The sequence below is a fragment of the Epinephelus fuscoguttatus genome, linkage group LG1 (assembly GCF_011397635.1).
Source record: "Epinephelus fuscoguttatus linkage group LG1, E.fuscoguttatus.final_Chr_v1".
In the NCBI taxonomy this organism is placed as follows: Eukaryota; Metazoa; Chordata; class Actinopteri; order Perciformes; family Serranidae; genus Epinephelus; species Epinephelus fuscoguttatus.
The window spans coordinates 48,232,552-48,253,344 of record NC_064752.1 but is presented as its reverse complement, the minus strand read 5'-3'; the positions used below and the strand labels follow the sequence as shown (position 1 = coordinate 48,253,344).

At 42.3% G+C, this 20,793-nt stretch overlaps 2 protein-coding genes across 3 annotated transcripts in view; one reads left to right on the top strand and one right to left on the bottom strand.

The window, feature by feature from the left end:
• The window catches only part of LOC125885864 (uncharacterized), a 375,199-nt gene that overhangs the window by 321,111 nt on the left and 33,295 nt on the right, over positions 1-20,793 (bottom strand). The gene's annotated exons all lie outside the window — the stretch shown is intronic.
• The window catches only part of nucks1a (nuclear casein kinase and cyclin-dependent kinase substrate 1a), a 35,970-nt gene continuing 27,872 nt past the window's right edge, over positions 12,696-20,793 (top strand). The window contains exons 1-2 of the mRNA XM_049571706.1: positions 12,696-13,005; positions 20,421-20,470. Of these exons, the coding sequence (XP_049427663.1) occupies positions 12,989-13,005; positions 20,421-20,470 (67 nt within the window). The 5' untranslated portion in view covers positions 12,696-12,988. The remainder of the gene's footprint in view (positions 13,006-20,420; positions 20,471-20,793) is intronic.

Below are 20,793 nucleotides of genomic sequence, written 5' to 3'. Positions count from 1 at the left end.
TGCCAGAATTTCATATTTAGAAAGTTATTAGGCTCACATTAACATGTTGAAAACCTTATCACATTCTTACTGAAAAGCCTGTTGCACCATAGAAGTCACCAAAATATATAGCCCTGTTCTTACTGCTCAAAAAACCTGCTAACACCCAATAACATTTGGTTTTTGTATGTAAGGGGAAAGGCATTGGCAATTGGCATTCACATCCAGTCCAAATGAATTTCGGGTATTTATCGTCTCTGGCTCCAAATTTTAGCCCCTTAACTGGCGAGATGCAATGTCGTGCCACCACAAATTTCAGTCCGTCTCGACCCAAGCAGCGTTCAAACATCAATCCAAATGAGTCTGCACCGAGTTTGAAAAGAGACTGAATAAGTAAGAGTTAATTATAAAAATAAGCAAGTACCATAAAGTTTTACAGGCCTCTATGCTGCTTTCTACTGTTTTCTGACCTGTTTTCTAGCCTGTCTATGAGGCTGAATGTGGCACACTACTAAAACACACAGAAAGGCATACTCATCTGCTGCAGAGCCATGTACACTAATCAGGTCTACTGGCAATGGGAAAGGAGTCCATAGCCTATTTTTAGCTATTTTATCTGTGTCAAAAAACAAAACAAAAAAAACCCAACAACAACACATACACAGGTTAGAAAGTGATGTTCCCCTTTCCACCAAAATTAGCTTGTGTATATCACCCTTAAAATAGGCTATGGACTCCTTTCCCATTGCCAGTAGACCAGAGCTGTGTACACGGCTCTGCAGGAGACAAGTACTGTATGCACTTCTGTGTGTTTTTTTTGTGTGTGTATGTCACATCTGATGTCATGGACAGGCTAGAAAAAAAGGTAAATAACAGTCGAAAGCACCATGAAGACCTGTAAAAACTTTACAGTGGTTACTTCTTTTTATATATGTCTCTTACTTATTCAGTCTCTCTCTCAAACTCACTAATTTGGATCAATGTTTGAGTGCTTGGGCGAAAAAGATGCTAAAATTAGTGTGCTCATCTGGGTGCTGTGTTTCCATCAATGCCAATCAGAGCCGGAGCTGATAAATACCTGTGACTACTGCAGAGTCATTTGAACCAGGTGTGAATCCTGATTTAACCCTTTCCCATTACATTAAAAATCCAGATGTTAGCATCCAGATGTTAGTTGTTTTTTTGTGGAGTGGAAAGAGGTTTTAGAGTCATTATCTACAAATCTGGGAGGTGCATCAGATGTCTTTTTTTCTTAGCCTGTCATGTCCGCAGCTTATTGACTCTACTGAATGTGCCCTTCACTGTGTGGGACTTGGTGACCATTCCATGTAACAGAAGAAAAAGAGAGATTTGTCTGTGTATGCTTAATAGGTGGAGATTGGAGTTTTACCAGCAGTGTCACAACTCCACACACAAATGTAAAGAAATCCACTATTTAAGGTCATGTATGCACTGAGATCCATCTGTAATGAATGCAAAAAACAACAACATAATATTAGTAATTTATTCATGTTGGATGGTGTAAGTCTGTGAACCAGCCAACCAAAGCGTCCAATCTAGCTCACTGAATGACTTTTTTTATTATGGCAAGATGGCGCTGTATGAGACGACAGCCTATCCAGTCGCTCTGCAGCACCGTTTTTGTTTTTACCTTTTTCTTTCCCTCTTTTCTAACTTTTTGGCCTTTTTTTAGTATTTACTTCTTCACAAAGGATTTTACAAGTATCCCATGGATACAGCGGACTCAAAAAAACACACGGGAGTCAGCTCTCTCGTTTACTCTGGAGAGGAGTTGCTGGCTCTTAGGATGAGCACACCTGGACAGAGACACAACATCCCAGCGGAGCTGCGGAGGAGATACTGAGGCTGCAAGGTGGGGGCTAAGCAAAAGGCTAGGCTAGCGGACAACCGGAGGCGTTTCAAACCATCGATTCCCTCCGTGATTATGGGGAACGTCAACTCACTGCCGAATAAGATGGATGAGCTGGCCGCTTTGGAGAACCAGCGGATCTACCGTGAGTGCAGCTTGTTCATTCTAACAAAGACATGGCTAACTGATAGCATACCCGATGCTAACGTGGGCCTGCCGGGATTTACAGCAGTGAGAGCCGACAGGGACGCGAAAGCATGTGGCAAAAACAAAGGTGGGGAACTCATCATATATGTCAACAACCGTTGGTGTAACCCCGGCCATGTCACCGTGAAGGCGGTTTTGTGTTGCTCACATCAGGAGCTGCTGGCTGTTAGCTTGCGGCCATACTATCTACCGAGGGATTTCAGTCACGTGATCGCCCTCTGTGTTTACATTCCTCCGAGAGCAGATACGGCCACTGCCTGTGAAAGGATACACAACGTTACAGCATGACTGCAGATGCAACATCCTGAGGCCTTCATAATAATATCTGGAGACTTCAATCATGTCACCCTGGACTCTACCCTGGCTGCTTTTCACCAGGTTGTCAACTGCCCCACCAGGAAGAACAGGACGATTGACTTACTGTATACCAATGTTAAGGAAGCATACAGAGTCACCACCCTCCCCCCACTGGGTAAGTCAGACCACAACCTGGTGTACATACAGCCCCAGTACACCCCCCCGGTCCAAAGGCAGGCTGTCACCACTCGCTCCATCAGGAGATGGACTCCTGAAGCAGAGGAGGCCCTGAGAGACTGCTACAACACCACAGACTGGGATGTGCTGCTGCGTGCACATGATGATGAGGACATCGAGGGGATGACTCACTGTCTCACAGACTATCTCAACTTCTGTGTAGACGTGGTTGCCCCCACCAAGACTGTTCAGTGTTACTCAAATAACAAACCATGGGTAACACAGAGAGTCAAGGTTGTCCTCAACAAGAAGAAAAAGGCCTTCAGGACTAAAGACAAAGAGAAGATGAAAGCAGCACAGCGGGTGGTGAAACGTTGCCTGAGGGAGGCAAAAGACTCCTACAGGGAGAAAGTGGAGCAGAAGCTGAGAACAACATGAGGGAGGTCTGGGAAGGTGTCAGAACCATCACAGGCCACAAAGCTAGGACCAGCACGGGGGAGAGGGTGTGGAGAGAGCGAACGACCTGAACAACTTCTTCAATAGGTTCAGCCACTCCACTCCACCCCCCACCCTCACTGCAGCCACCTCGCACCCTGTTCTCCCACCCTCACCTCTCTCCAGACATTTCTCACCTCTCTCTCACAGCAACTCCAGCTCCATGCCCCCCCTCCCCTTCCACGGCCGCTATGCAGCCCCCCACGCCCCGCCCCCCACCCCCCCACCCCCCACCCCCTTCCACACAGCCTCCTCCCTGCATCCCAGCTGACCAGGTGAGAGGAGAACTGAGGATGCTCCGGCCCCGGAAAGCAAAGCAGCAGGACCAGACAATGTGTGTCCCCGTCTCCTCAAGACCTGCGCTGCTGAACTCGGGGAGCTGCTTCAACGGGTCTTCAACATGAGCCTGCAACTCGGGAGAGTGCCCACCCTCTGGAAGACATCATGCATCGTTCCAGTTCCAAAGAAGAACCGGCCCAGCGAGCTGAATGACTTCTGACCGGTGGCACTCACATCACATCTGATGAAGAGCGGCTCTTCCTCAACCTCCTCAGGCCTCAGGTACAGCACACTGAGGACAGCCTACAGTTTGCTTACCGAGCAGAGGTCGGTGTGGAGGATGCCATCCTCTACCTCCTACGCCGAGCCCACTCGCATCTGGACAAGGGGAGAGGCACTGTCAGGATCCTCTTCCTGGACTTTTCGAGTGCCTTCAACACCATCCAGCCCCTTTTACTCCAGGAAAAACTCATCAGAATGCGAGTGGACCCCTGCCTGGTTGCTTGGATTTCCAGCTACCTCACCGACAGACCGCAGTATGTCAGGTTGAAGGACATCACGTCTGACACTGTGGTCAGCAGCATAGGAGCTCCACAGGGGACTGTGCTGTCCCCCCTCCTCTTTACTCTGTACACAGCGGACTTCTGCTACAACTCTGAAACGTGTCACATCCAGAAGTTTGCAGATGACACGGCCATCATGGGATGTACAAGACGATGAAGAGGAGGAATACAGGAGCCTGGTGAGGAACTTTGTTGTCTGGTGCCACACAAACAACCTGCAGCTCAACACCTGAAAGACTAAAGAACTGGTCATTGACTTCGGGAGGGACAGACCCAGACCAGTTCTGTTAGGAGCAGAGGAGGTGGAGATCGTGGAGACCTATAAATATCTTGGGATGTGGCTGGACAACAAGCTGGACTGGACGAGCAACACTAAGCAGCTTTACAAGAAGGCTCAGAGCAGGATGTACTTCCTGAGGACGCTACAATCCTTCAACATTTGCAGGAAGCTCCTGTGGATGTTCTACCAGTCCGTGGTCGCCAGTGTCTTTTCCTACGCTGTGGTGTGCTGGGGCGGGAGCATATCAAAGGCAGAATTTTCCAGGTTGGAAAAGTTGGTCAGACGGGCCGGCTCGGTGGTTGGCATGAAGCTGGACCCCCTGGTGACAGTGGTGGAGAGGAGAACTCTGAACAAACAGCGGGGCATCTTGGACAATGCCAACCATCCTCTGCACACTGTCATCAGCAACTGGAGGAGCCGGTTCAGCGACAGGCTGCTCCTTCCAAAGAGCCGGACAAAATAGACTGAAAAACTCCTTTGCCCCCGTGCCATCAAACTGTTCAACTCCTCACTGGGGGGGAGGAGGGTGAACAGATGAACAGATGTACAATAACCATGTACAATACAATACATGCGCAATAATAATACAACCATACAAATACTGTGTTCTGTTTATACTGTGAATACTGAATACTATGTACATTTTTTATATATATATATATATATATATATATATCTATATATATATATATAGACATATATATATATATATATATATATATATATATATATATATATATATATATTTCTCTCTATTCTTCCAGTGTCGTTTTATTTTATATTATTTATGTACAGTACAGGCCAAAAGTTTGGACACACCTTCTCATTCAATACGTTTTCTTTATTTTCATGACTATTTACATTGTAGATTCTCACTGAAGGCATCAAAACTATGAATGAACACATGTGGAGTTATGTACTTAACAAAAAAAGGTGAAATCACTGAAAACATGTTTTATATTCTAGTTTCTTCAAAATAGCCACCCTTTGCTCTGATTACTGCTTTGCACACTCTTGGCATTCTCTCCATGAGCTTCAAGAGGTGGTCACCTGAAATGGTTTCCACTTCACAGGTGTGCCTTATCAGGGTTAATTAGTGGAATTTCTTGCTTTATCAATGGGGTTGGGACCATCAGTTGTGTTGTGCAGAAGTCAGGTTAATACACAGCCGACAGCCCTATTGGACAACTGTTAAAATTCATATTATGGCAAGAACCAATCAGCTAACTAAAGAAAAACCAGTGGCCATCATTACTTAAAGAAATGAAGGTCAGTCAGTCCGGAAAATTGCAAAAACTTTAAATGTGTCCCCAAATGGAGTCGCAAAAACCATCAAGCGCTACAACGAAACTGGCACACATGAGGACCGACCCAGGAAAGGAAGACCAAGAGTCACCTCTGCTTCTGAGGATAAGTTCATCCGAGTCACCAGCCTCAGAAATCGCAAGTTAACAGCAGCTCAGATCAGAGACCAGATGAATGCCACACAGAGTTCTAGCAGCAGACCCATCTCTAGAACAACTGTTAAGAGGAGACTGCGAATCAGGCCTTCATGGTCAAATAGCTGCTAGGAAACCACTGCTAAGGAGAGGCAACAAGCAGAAGAGATTTGTTTGGGCCAAGAAACACAAGGAATGGACATTAGACCAGTGGAAATCTGTGCTTTGGTCTGATGAGTCCAAATTTGAGATCTTTGGTTCCAACCGCCGCGTCTTTGTGAGACGCAGAAAAGGTGAACGGATGGATTCCACATGCCTGGTTCCCACTGTGAAGCATGGAGGAGGAGGTGTGATGGTGTGGGGGTGTTTTGCTGGTGACACTGTTGGGGATTTATTCAAAATTGAAGGCACACTGAACCAGCATGGCTACCACCCACAGCATCCTGCAGCGACATGCCATCCCATCCGGTTTGCGTTTAGTTGGACGATCATTTATTTTTCAACAGGACAATGACCCCAAACACACCTCCAGGCTGTGTAAGGGGTATTTGACCACGAAGGAGAGTGATGGAGTGCTGCGGCAGATGACCTGGCCTCCACAGTCACCGGACCTGAACCCAATGGAGATGGTTTGGGGTGAGCTGGACTGCAGAGTGAAGGCAAAGGGGCCAACAAGTGCTAAACACCTCTGGGAACTCCTTCAAGACTGTTGGAAAACCATTTCAGGTGACTACCTCTTGAAGCTCATGGAGAGAATGCCAAGAGTGTGCAAAGCAGTAATCAGAGCAAAGGGTGGCTATTTTGAAGAAACTAGAATATAAAACATGTTTTCAGTTATTTCACCTTTTTTTGTTAAGTACATAACTCCACATGTGTTCATTCATAGTTTTGATGCCTTCAGTGAGAATCTACAATGTAAATAGTCATGAAAATAAAGAAAACGCATTGAATGAGAAGGTGTGTCCAAACTTTTGGCCTATACTGTATATGTATATTTAACAGTGCTGTGTGTGATATGGAACTTCAATTTCCCTGAGGGAACCTCCCAAAGGGATTAATAAAGTCATGTCTAAGTCTAAGTCTACACCTAATATTGATGCACTTGTGAAGGCTATTAGGTGGCAGGTTTCAGGAGCAAGTTAAAAAGTGAGTAGCCTGCATCAGGTAAAATGCTGCTTTTCCACCCCAACCAGAGTACAGTCCTTGTAACAATAAAAACATATTGTGGTAATGTTCAAAGATATCAATAATTGTGCAAAACGTTGTTTATCAACAGCTTCAGTACAAAAAAAATCTGTATCAGACTTAAGGCCGAGCGATATCTCGATATTTTGGATATATCAATATTTTTAAAAATGAGATATGGAATGCGACGCTATCGTTTACATCGATATGGTCGGTTGCTGCACGCTGTCTCGCCTGTTTCTCCACTCCGCAGCCGCTGCTTCTTTCTCCCTCTCTCTCCCTCACACACACACACACACACACACACACACATTCTGCCCCGCCCCTCCCTGTCCCTCTGTCTGAGTGGAACATTCAAGGGAAATTTTGGTTTATTTCAACCCATCTCCTATCGTCCTAAATTTGTTTCAAGTGACTAGTGACGAAAAATAATAGTTAGCATGTTAGTCGTTAGCCTAGATACAGCCGGGGCGCATAGTAGCGTCAGACCTGTTAAAACGTAAGTGAACGGGCATCCTTTCAAGTGCAAAGTTAGTCCACTAAACAAGCTTTTTCTCCACAAAGACCGCCTCATATCGTTAGGATAAATGTCAGAGAACATACACCATGTGGAGTTGCACCACATAGGACCACCGCCTTTTAAAACAGCCATTTATTTATCATGGAAAATATCGATATATGTATATCTTATATCGATATTCCAGGTAAAGATATCAAGATATTGATTTTGTTCCATATCGCCCAACCTTAATCAGACTTCTATCTTAAAACAATATTGGTGGAACCCTATTGCTAAGGCTCTGCCAAAATGTTTAATTGTATTGGGATTCATGGGACCACAGATGATTTGTCATTTGGACATGTGAAGTCTTTTCTTCTCTGCATGCTCTTTGTTCTTCAGACAAGGAGAACTACCTCACACGTCAGTGAGACAAAAGTCTCAAAATTTAATTGGACAGGTCTTTTAAAGTGACATGCCCCTCTTTGATGTCACCAAGGAAACTTCAGGAAAGTTGTGCTCTCTCAGACAAGTCCTTGTCTTGCTTGTGAGCTGTTGACCAGCTCACACCACCTCTTGCTCTTGGCCTTTGGCTGGACAGACCTCTTTTCCTCCTGGGCTCTGACCAACTCGGAAGTCATTGCCTCAAACCAGTAAAGGGACGGAAATTGCTCACAGACTTTCTTAACCTGAACCAGAAAAGTTAAATGTGCAAGCAAAAGCTTTCGGAACAAGGACACAACAAAGACTGCTTCTGGAACCGCAGCTCTTTCCAGCCTTCCTCAGCCGGCTATCAAAAGCAGCACACCACCAAGTGACTCTTTCCTCCATCCATTCAAGGATCTGTAATGTTACAACTTGGCATAGTGTTATCACAGCTGTACAGGCTAAGCAAGACTGTTTAACTTGTTATATGTGATTTAATGCTGTTTACCGAGTTATTGTTGTGATTGTTTGCAATTAGGTTATTGGTTAGTTGGCTTCGCCAAAGCTAAGTGTTTAGTTTGCTAATGCTTTTCGCAGACAACGTCATGCATGCAACTAAACATCCTCTGCACTAATCCAGACCCTTTGCAACACATATCACATTCACATAGACTCATTTACAAATAGGCTTTCAACAGAGCTACACCCAGAGAGGCAACTCAAAGTTCCCGCTTGTTTTCCTTTGTCTTTGTCCTGACCACACGGTCAGACAAACACCTCCCCCGATCAGAAGCCAGCTTTCATTTGGCCATGTTGTAGTTCTCTGGTGTTGGCCATTTCATATAGGCGAAATGGCCCTTTGATTACCTCACCTACCTTTGTCTCTCTCTATCGCTCTCTCTCTCTCTCTCTCTCTCTCTTTCACACACACACACACACACACACACACACACACACCAAGGTTATATATAGTTAATTAGTTAGAATTTGTGTGTTTGGTTTTGCTTTGCTCAATTTATAATATAATTTAATATAATTTTTGGAATCATACCTGCTGTCTGTTTAATATTGCACAAGAGTGAATGAATAGTCAACCTCTGCTGCGTCAAGAACTGCGAAATCCTCCTTTACTGTTAATTTTGATTATGGTCATTAATTTCATTATTAATCAAAAATTCCAAATTAATAGTTTAGTGTATTCTATTAGACTGATATTTTCAATTGAATATCATTTTCCCTATTCGGGAATGGTGCTGCATAAGGTGGTTTAATGTACATTAAGTCACATTATTTAACATAATTAATAATAATTATTAATTTCAATAAACACAAGAAGTTTTTTCCTAATAGCCAACTGGATACTTTCATTGGAGATCTATTATAAGGTCAGGCCTGTGTTACGGCCTAAGTCCCAACAGATAGTGCCGTCCTGTAAAACATAGCACTGTGGCCTAGATCACAACAAAAAGTATCCCCTCTTTCACAGTATCACCAGTATAATTTACATAAATGGTGCCTCCGTGTGATGCCTAAAACTGTTGTTCCCAACAATTGGTACGTGGTCTGTAAGGAAGGGGAGAGCTTAACCTGCTTCCTGAATAGCTTCCACTTTAGTTTGGTGTAGTGATGTCATAACCACGCAGGAATGAAAATTTATGCACACATGACTGACTGAAGAAGAAAATATATTAAATATTGTTAAAATTGCAATTGCAAATGTTCATCATCTGTTTGTAAAAGAATTAACATTTTTAGAATGTACTTGTACTTTTTTACACTAAAAGAAAGGGAAACATTTTGAGTTGTTGTTATTTATCTCTTGTTCTGCAATAGTTGTTCTGGTCTTGTCCATTTGAGAACAAATTTGCCCATATATGGCCTGTGAAATAAAGTTTGATGCCCCTGTTTTAAGCAGTGTCAGTGATGGTTGCATTTCATTTTGTCATGAGAATTTTTCTTTCAAGAAATTTACAAACGGTTGTGTGTGTGTGTGTAAGTACGTCAAAAATCATGTATGAACTATGGGTTAAACCAGGTTTAAAGCGGTGATCAAACTTATGGCTCAGAGTGCTTACCCTTTTATACTGCCAGATTTTCCATGAATGTTGGGCCGTTTTGCCAGCAAGCTGCGAGCGTTAATACACACAGAGCCGGACTGGCGAGTTGATCCGAGGTGCCCAATTTTCCGCCTTGTAGGGTAGTCATATTAGCGGAACCTTTTTAGTTTACACAGAACAAGGCGGCCTTCCACCATGGGAGGGGCTTTTCAAGACTTGTGGGAGGAGCTGTTGATGACGCCTCACGTGCGACCCACTGGCGGTGGATAAACAGGAAACAGCTGATAGCAGGAATTAGCGAGCAGCTAGTAGCAAGAGGGAAACGCAAACCTGACAGACACTGTAAAGATGAGCAACTGGGGAGACAAGGAACTGCGCGCCCTCCTTGCCCTCGCAAACGAAGAGGCCATTAATCGTCAGATGACGGGGATGGTGAAGAACGGGCCGACTTACGAGAGAATTGCCGAAGGACTGACCAGCCGTGGCTTCCCTTGGAATACGTCACTGTTTACGTCACACGCTGAGCTACACATTTTGTAACTTGTTCATGCCCCCCATTGTCCCGAAAAAGGCGCATTCTGTTTAACAAAAGTAGGTAGGCAGAATTTTGCTGCACTCCCCGATTTTGTTTTTATACTGCAAATGCTGAAAGAAGACTGATTGGGCTTTCCTGCAAATTTGCACAATTCCTGTTTAAAAAGGGCTACTGTTTGTTAATGGACAGGGAGAACAGATCAATAAAAAATTTGTTATTTATACAGACGATAATGAACACACCATTTTTACTGTCACAAATCCAGGTGGTCACCATTTTAAGTATCAGGGTATTGAACAGCACCATATTTTAACTCTAAAGGTAATAGACAATTATTTTGCTTCAAGGGATAGTTTGATTTTTTAAAGTGGAGTTGTATGGGGTACTTATCAATAATCAGTGTATAACAAACAGTATCAACGGTATCAATCAGCACGCCCCCACAAAGCTAAGGCCCCGTTTATACGACAACGATTTCAACTGAAAACGGTAAACTTTAGTTGCATTTTGGCCGATCCTTTACATGACAGCGGCGTTTTGGGTGCCTGAAAACATAGCATTTTAAAAACGGGTTCCAGAGTGCAACTTTTTGGAAACGGCAGCATCTCCGTTGTCATGTAAACTTGCAATATGCAGTTCCTCTGAAAACGGAGACTTTTTGCACATGCGCATTACGGTTCCAGTCACTAAGCATGCCGACCGTCACAACAACAATGCCGAGCTCTGTTTGTGCTGCTCACCCTGTTGATTTGAAGTGAAGTGTAGATCTGTTACTGTAGCAACTCCACCTCGTCGTCCATCCAGACAAAGTTATCTGTGTGTGCTTTCGCCATTGTGTCTTCTTTGTCGATTGTTTCAATAACGTCGTCATATAAACGCAGAAGTTTTTTAAAATGCAAAGGACAGACTTTTCTGTTTTTAGAGAAACCGTTGTCATCGAAACAGGGCCTAAGTAATGTACTACTGTGGAGGAATCAGCAACAAAATGTATTTCAGCCACCTAAAGATAAGATAAGATAAGGTAAGATAAGATAAGATAAGATAAGATAAGATAAGATAAACTTTATTGATCCCACACTGGGGAAATTCACATGTCACAGCAGCTCAAAGCACAGACAGAAAGTGGAGAGTGACAATGTATACTAAGAAAAGAAAATAAAGATTAAAAATAGAACATGCAGTACATATACATATATAAATATGTCGAAAAAATGTCTCATCTAAAGAAATCAATATCAGTTTAAGTGTATGCTATGTTGAGACTATTTTCACTGCTTCATCTTAATGTCAGAGAGTGATTTCCAACTGGAAAATTAAGCCGTTATATTGCTTCTCTTCAAACCCAGACTCCAGTGAGAAAAACAGTGATTTAATGCTACTGAGCACAAGAGCTGCTGTCTATTGTTGCCCTGATCAGTTTTGTTTTTGTTTTTTTGTGTGTGTTATTGACTCTGAAATGTGAAGAGTTAGCTTGGATCCACCAGTGTCACACAATAACTTAAATGCACTTAGTGACCAACCAGCAGCTCCCAAGTTCAGCAAGCTAAAATTACTGTTTTTGTCAGTGGGGTCTGGTGGCTTTGAAGACAGTGTAGATGGGAAACTAGAGCTAATAATGGCTTCCTCGTCAAAATGGGCGGTTTGAGGGAAAGGTAAAGTGCTGAAAATACTCTTAACATAGCGTACACTTAAACTGATATTGATATTTTTAGGTGGGCCTTTTTATGGTGGCTAAAATATGTTTTGCTGCTGACCCCTCCTCCAAACTGGGGGTGTGCCAACTGACATCTACTGTATATATTACACTGACTACGGATAAGTACCCTACCCCATACAACCCCACTTAAAAAAAATAATCCCTCTAACGGTGAGCGGTAATTTGGCACTGTAATTCTTATTTAAGTCTGAATATTAAAAAATGCTTAACTGTGTGAAATCGATCACCAAAATAACCTGTATAACGTTAATATGATGGGCTCTAATAATACTATAGGTGCAACTGTTTTTTACCTGCATCTCCTGCTGCAGCAGTCTGCCAGGTGGAAAGAAGAAGGTTACTCTCTGCAATACCATAGTCCACCTGATTCCTAAAATATGTTACATTCAAACATTATGTATTCATGATGTTTTGCACGTTGTAACCTATACTTTCAATGTTACTTTATGGTCATATGGGACCCACACTGAATTCAATGTATGCATCCAACCTGAGGGCCTCTTTTTGTTTTCTTAACAGATCTAATTCAACCGAGCCTGCTAACGGAGGCGGGGGACTATACGCTAAAAGTGCTCTGACGTGCAGCTAAAGTATCCAATATAAAGGAAATTCGTCGTTCAAATCAGCCAATGGGAGAAGCAGAGTACCGTGTTGCTCCTCTCAGGGCCCCGTAGGGGCGGTGCGTGTCCTCGAAGACCCACCCCTCAAGGCCGCGGGGTTTGGTTGCACACAGGCTGCAGTTTCAGTTTGTTTTATTCACCATTTTGAGTAGCTGAAGGTAAAAAATTAAGAATATTTGCATTTGGAGGACAAGTCGCTGCCGTGCTTTTATTTTTACGCGCTAGCTAGGACGGCGGAGTTGTGCGCCAACCTCGCTCCCCCTCGGTGTTTTGCAGAGCGGGAATCTATATTTCTTTTTTCCCCTGTGCTTTTTCTTCTCCCCCCCTTTGTTACATCCTTAACCTCTACAGTATTCCTGCAAAATGTCAAGACCAGTGAGGTAGGTGTGCTAAATCTGTCCTCTGCTCTTCCTAAGTTAATAACGACACCATGTTGGCAAGGCTTCGCAGATAACGTGCACGTCTCGACCATGCTGTGTTTTATGAGCTGGGAATTTGTTTATTTCATGAAAAAATAATGGGAATGGGTGCGCGTGTGCTTTCCCTTCTTGTGTGTGCACCCTCTTTTCTAACATGGATCCCAGCGGTGTGGACTGTTCGCCATGTCTTGTGGAGATACGCGCAGCCCGCCGCTGTGTCGTGTCTATCAGGCTTTTATACGGATCCATGATGTGCATTGTTGGCTGCTATGTAGGCCAGGCGTAAAATTAGGCGGTGTGATTTAACCAGCTACGTTTTACGGCTCACTTAAGCCAGGCCTGACAATATTTTCCCTCTAGAACTGAGAATGAGAATATGGCTACCCATTCATCTAGGGGAGGCTCTAAAACGCTAACAACCCCCCTACCCAGAAAAAAAAACGACCGGAGGAGGTGGTGTTCGGCCTCGGGGTTTGATCTTGTTGCCGCGCAGACTAGGCATGTCGCTGCTTTAGGCTACTTGCATCGCATTTCACTGTATTTTTTTGTAGCATTTTTATCTCTTCACAACAAATAAGATATTACTCGCCATAAATTACGTCGTTGGAAGAATTGCGGAGGGCACATACATTTTCAGTGCTGGCAGTAAATTAACACTGCTGGCTGATGTCAGAGGAAGGCGGAGAACTACAGAAGTCACCACACCCCCTAATGCAATATCTCCACCGTGATTATAACGCAGCTGTCTCCACAGTCCAACACATATACAAATTAAAAGTCCTTCAACTTGATTAGAAGTCATTTTTAGACTTTTATATTTTATTTAAACGTTCGCAGGTTGTGTCAAGGAATTTGTTAGGGACTGTTCTTTACGTGTTAGAGGAGGGGGTGGCTGGGGTGTGACTTTTTTTCTTTTTTTTTTAAACTATTATCATTACATTGAGTCTCCTCGAGGTCACAAATAGTTTTCTTTGAGCTCTATTAGTTGCTTGGGGAAATGCATGACCCTCCTTTCATCATAAATAACCATAATTTTCTATATTCACACCAAATGTAGGTAGTGAAGCCAATGCAAAGGAGCGATAGATATCACCAAAACATACACCTAATTTCTTGAGCAGCGGCTGGCCAGGATAATATCTGTGACTTGGCATGGCAGACGTTATCAGATTTTAAAAAAAAAAAAAAAAAAAAAAAAAAACCACATTGGGTTTTCACTCTTATTATGCATACAGGAGTGCAGAATTGATTGTTTTTTTTAGGGGATTTATTTAGTGGTTTATTTTTGTTGTATTTTAAATGAGATGTAGAGTAAAGTGATTTTGATGAAATGTCACAATTTCATTTTAAGATTTGGTTATGTTTCCTGATAGAAGCCTTCTCGCGCATAATATGTTCATGTTGGAAATTTGAAAATTTGATGTCAGTTTCTGTTTTTACAGTACGGCATTTTACATGTGCTCATGGAGTCAGTTTAAAGTAAACTTCACTGCACTGAAGTAGTTACAGTTACTTACATTATTTATGTGTTGATTTTATTTTCTATGGCCAAAAACAAAAAAGAAAAGGGTGGCAGCTGTCTCTGTAATGGATAGAGTTAAATGGGCATATAATAACGTTTCATCGATCGCAGGCCCTTAAATTGCATCTAATCAAAATCATATCATGGCAGACTTTGTAATATCAGCAAATATCGTATCATGATGAAACAGTGATTTTTACCCCCAGTGGTATCTATCAGTCACAAACTTTAATGTATACACCTGGAATGTCTCTAAGTGAAAATTAAATTATTTGGAATTAGCCAGTCTTCGGGGACTATGAAAATAATGGAAGATGGAATAAGGTATGATTAATACGCTCAAGGTCTCAGTGTTATTAATATACATTTCACTTGGATTAGAAAAATAAGTCCCCTCTAATATCTCAAACTATCATAAACACATCATTATCAGCAAGACACTTTTCTTACATTCTTACCAAAACTGAACACAAAAGTTTTGGTCACACACCTCTCACAGCAGTCGTAGAAATGCTGTCCCCAATTCCATTTTCATGCATACACGTCACATCTGCAGCCCTTTCTTTGAAAAAAAAAAAATATCTTCCCCAATTTGTAATGGCATTAGACACAACTTATGTCTTACAGTTACTTAAATTGTGCAGATTTTATTTTAATCCAGCGATAGTTTCGTCTTGTTTCGACGTATTGCACAAGGAAATCAGGGTTACTGGACTTTAATTATCTCCACAAACTTAAAAAAGACACATCATCTGCTGCATGAAAGGCCTGATTGTTCACACGTGCTCACAGTCCGCGACGCCACACATGATTTTAGCTTAAGGCCAGTTCAGACAGACAATAGCATTGCGAGAAAAAAAAAGTGGCCCAGTCATTCATCTTAATCAAAGCCAGTGCTCTGCAGATGCAGAGAACGGCTCTGGCAAAAAGTTGAACCTGGCACACCTTTCACCACAATGCATTTAGACACCATCCTGCAATGCATTACATTACCTTGCCAAACGTGCAGGTGTAGATTACTTTGTTACATGAAAGATGTCATTTGAAGTTGTGTTTGGTCTTAATGCCAGGCAACTTTCAATATTGACGAGTAATGCTCTGCACATTCGGTTAGCCATTTTTGACATGTGCCATTGTTTTTGAACAGCTGTTTTAACGTTTTCAATTAGGTCATGTGAGTGGCTGAAAGGATGGTGATCATTGCCACATTTACAGATTTATACCCTACTCCAAACAACCGTTTTGTTCATATCACACTGTGCCTGTATGAATGAATCAACAAGTTCTTGAATATTCTTGGCCCAGTTGTTGAAGAAATAGAATGTGGATCAGAATGACCCAGATTTGGAAATCCCATGTTTTGTTGTCAAGCAAATCCATTTCACTTTTGTGCTTTTTCTAAAGCAACATTGGATTGGATCACACTGATCCAGATACAAACTTTTCAAGATTACCAAATTCAGATAGCCATGGGACTACATATCACAACGCAAGTAGCCTGTCAATAAACACACTACAATAACCACATATTACCATTTAGAACATGGCACTCTTAAATACTTGATTGTGATTGGTCAATCAACAAAATTCTGCCATGTTTATTTCTTGAGGTATCACCGCTGCTCTGCTGCTCCGTTGCTAGGGACGCCATAGCAACGGCCTTAGACTGAGGAGCATCAAAATCAGTTAACGTTAGTCCACACGGGCCAAATAGGATCGGAGTGGCAAAATGCAGCATTTTCATCTCAGCCTCAGACTTACTGCTCATCAGGTCATTGGCAACGCTGTCACCAACCACAGCCAGCAGGCTGGTAAAGAGAGTGTGGTTTGAGGTCCAGCTCCATCTAGCCAGACATGGCAGAGAGGGGAACCGTGAGCTGACGAGGGATGCGTTTGAGCTGAAGACGGATGAAGACGGAGTGGAGTATTTTACCCTTTCCCACAACCCCAAAACGAAAAATCACAAAGATCCCAGAGATCCATGCAAACAAATTTACAGAGGATGCATATTCGGAGGGCCACAAAACCCAAATTGTCCAGTCAAATTTATTAAAACATCTTTATCTCTTTATTTCATTTATATGTTTTAGTAGTAAGCCATTGTTATTTTTCAACAGTCACCGGCTCACTATACATTATCCCTTACATGTGCCACCACAGAGGACGAAACAGAGATCTTTGAGATCATAACTTTACGAGAGAGGTACGCACTGTATGTTTAAACATAAATGTACAGCAAACAAGACAGCAAGAGGCACAACCCTGCACTCGTTCTTTATATCAAACCATGTAAGTTGAGTAAGCTGATGTTAAATTATGCCAATTAGCTTAGTTAAGAAGCATGCTATACCAGCTAAATGTTACCTCAGATTGATGTGGCTTTCTAGATGGCTTCATGCTAGTATTAGACCTACTTTCCCTAATTTGCATTCACTCTTTATTTGCACATATATTTTTTAATTTGTAACACTGCAATTGAAAGAGGGACAACAAAGCAGCTTTCAGGAATCTCGACACTTGCGGTCAGGATGCCACAGGATTGCGGTCAGGATGCCACACACGAACAGGTGAGGAGATATTAAGCAGTCAAGGATGAAGAATGCTGATTTGTGGAACACACACTTGCAGCGTTCCGCACTTCAGAGCCAGTGTAGCAGCAAACTTTATTTAATTTATACAAATTTCACTTTGTTTGTGTTTTGATTAAGGATGGGTACCGAAACCCAGTACTAAATTAGCCCCAAGGCTAATCAAAGACCATAGTATTGATAAGCACTTTCGGTATCAGTTCTTTTGTGCCGGTGCTGAACTCATCCACATACACACACATCTACACACACAGACGCCTACACGACAACGTAACCGATGAACAGCCGAGTGGCTGTGGTGGAAACGAAGTGAAGATAATTCGAAAATTACTCGAGTTGACAGGAGCTACACTCGTAACTGTAAGTGAAATTAAACCTTCGCGAGTAAGGAACCAATACTTCATCAATACATGTGTTTAGCAAGCATGAACATGTAAACATGCAGACAGTGATATTCAATATGATCCGTCCATAGTCTCTCATCCACCAACACTAACGTTATGTCTTACACAAGGACAGCACGCTAGTTCGGCTGATAGCGAATTGTAACTAATAAGCTCAAATGACGGCTGTCTGTATGTAGACTAACATAAGCCCTTTTTAGATAGGAATTGTGCAAATTTGCAGGAAAGCCCAATCAGTCTTTTTTCAGCATTGGCAGTATAAAAAAACAAAATGCCACCTACCTACTTTTGTATACAGATTGTGCCTTTTTCTGGGCAATGGGGGGTGTGAGCAAGTAACAAAACATGTAGCTCAGCGTGTGACGTAAACAGTGACAAGGGAGGGAAGCCGTGGCTAGTCAGGTGGTGATAGTCAGGCGGCGATTCTCGTAAATCGGCCTGTTCTTCACCATCCCCGTCATCTGATGGTTAATGGCCTCTTGTTTGCGAGGGCAAGGAGGGCGTGCAATTCTTTGCTCATCTTCACAGTGTCTTTCAGGGTTGTGTTTCCCTCTTACTACTAGCTGTTGCTAATTCTTGCTATCAGCTGTTTCCTGTTCATCCACCGCCAGTGGCTCACATGTGCGGTGTCATCAACAGCTCCTCCCACAAGTCTTCAACAGCCCTTTAACCGATAAAATACGTTTATTTTAAAACGCGCTCCTCTGGCTCTAATGCATCCATCTCTATGCCTGAAGTCCCCACTCTTGGCTGTGTAACAATGTCCCGCCTACAGCCCCCACTGATTGGTGACACGACACAAGTGATAGTCAGTGTCACAACACTGAAGCTTCTACATGCAGTGCCACAGACTTGGAGAAGCAGACTGCTCTGTGAGCCACAGCAAAAAAAACAAAAAAAAACAAAACAAAAAGATTTAGGCTAATCGAGCTCCTTTACCTAATAAAAAGAAGACAGAAGTTAACTCAAAATATAGCTGGCGTGAGTGCAACAAACGTGGGAAAACAATTAGTGCATGGTCCGCTAGCATAATGCTAACATATGATGGAAATCTTCATAGATGCAGAAATTAGCTTCGGCACCACAACAGCATTACAATGACAAACAAAGTGCAAGTGAGCAACTCTACATAACATAAGCAAATAAACTCAGAGCAATACATTTGTACTTACAGACATATGTTTCCTGTGCTCTAACTTTAACCTTGTTGTTGTGCACGACTGCAAGTCTGCATATTCATCTTCTAACACAACTCAACACTGAATAGGCATAACGACTGGGGCTGTAGTCAACCAAAGAAAATCGTGGTCAACTAAATTCGCACATAATCTTCAACTAATCGATTAGTCGTGGGAAAAAAAATCTGCAGGTTATTTTCACAGGTAACTTAGCCTGTCCCCCCACCGCAGGAAATAATTAATTAATCCTGGAAAGCTATTGATGTAGCACTTTTTCTCCTTATAAAAGTAACACAGCGATTATTCGACTAATGAGAATTTGGTCGGATGAGAGCATAGCGACCAAATAATCGACTAGTCAACCAGGAAACTACAACCCTACTCTTTACACACCCATGAACTCGGCCTGGGGACAGGCACACACACACACACACACACACACACACACACACACACACACACAGTGGCCTGTAAAGCATCAATGCAAAATTAATTGCAAAACTGAAAACTCGCCGTCCATAAGGGCATATTGATCAGTGCAGGGTGGACCGAACGGTTCAATATTTTACAGAGAACCGTTGCATCCCTAGTAGAAAATAGTGTTTTCTATTATGAAACTCGTCAGAGTTTTGTCGAGAGCAGGAGGTGAGATGAAATTTGACAGAGGCTGCCACCTCGTCATTTTTTAGGCAGGAAAAACCCTAAGCTGTCTGTTTCATTACTTAATGTTCACCAAATACATAGACAAATGTCAATTATCTGCATGAGAAATAAAAGGGAAAAACTTTTCTAATAATCATCTGCTTGCAGTCATCAATTTGACCTGGACAGACAAGATCACTGTAAGAGGTTTCCACTGTACTTGCAAAAGTTTCTGGCACTGTTCCCCTTCCAACCACCACACACACACACACACACACACACACACACACACACACACACACGCACCAACACCCACCTTGCTCCAGTGTGGATAGATTTGTAACCAGTAAGGTTGTAAATCCCAAGTTTTGTCACAGCATAATATTCTGTTTTTTTTTGTTTTTTTTTTTTGTTGTTGTTGTTTTTTTGGACAGTGATACGATTTGTGCAGATATCACAAAGTCTGCCACAACATAATTTTGATTGAATTCAGTTTAGTGGCCTGTGATCAGTATGCGACAAGATATGTGACATCAGTCAAGATGTTTATTGTCTTTTTTCTTGGCTGCTTGTGACACCCTTAATAACCTGTGCTTGAAAATGATTTTATTTTACCCTGTATTTTCTTTTTAAAGTTTGCATGTTGTATGTAACACACTTTAGGTTGTGTTTTAAAGGTAGTCACATAAGCAGGATGAGGGATGATTTATCTGTGGTTTTTAAGCTGCACCAACGCAGCTTTTAGAGGTGTGTGTTACCTGAACTATAGCTGGCTGCTGTCACCTGAGGCATCCCTCATACACTTTGCCAAATTAGCCATGGAAACTGTAGAAGCTAGACCAGTGTTCAGTTAAGTGCCCCCAGCTAGAGGCCGTCTGTGACATATCAAACCAAATAATACAACTCAGACATTAATACACAGCAAACTTGTTTCTGTTGAATTGCTGGACACGACCCTCTATATTTTGTTGCCTACACCACATGTGAAGTAACTGTGTCCTGTGTAAATGTAATGTGATACAATGTGTATGCTTCTTCACAGGAACAGGAAAGTGGTGAACTACTCACAATTCAACGAGTCTGATGATGCAGGTAAGAGATTCTCAAAGATGTGTTTCAGTAGCATATTAGTGGGAGTAAATGTTGGCCATGTGGATAAAAGCTATACTTTGTATGATATTTTACATCATGATATCCATGTATATTGAAATACAATACATTTACTGGAAAATCAATAGAGAAATTGTAAATGATTTAATAAACTGTATGTGTGTACTGTGTGTAATTGACAAACAGAGTGAAATATTGAATTTCCCCTCAGGGATTAATCAAGTATATAAAAACAGATGGTAATGTCTGCATTTGTGAGATAGAGGGACTGTGGGGTACACCAGCTAGCTAATTCTTGTCTCATT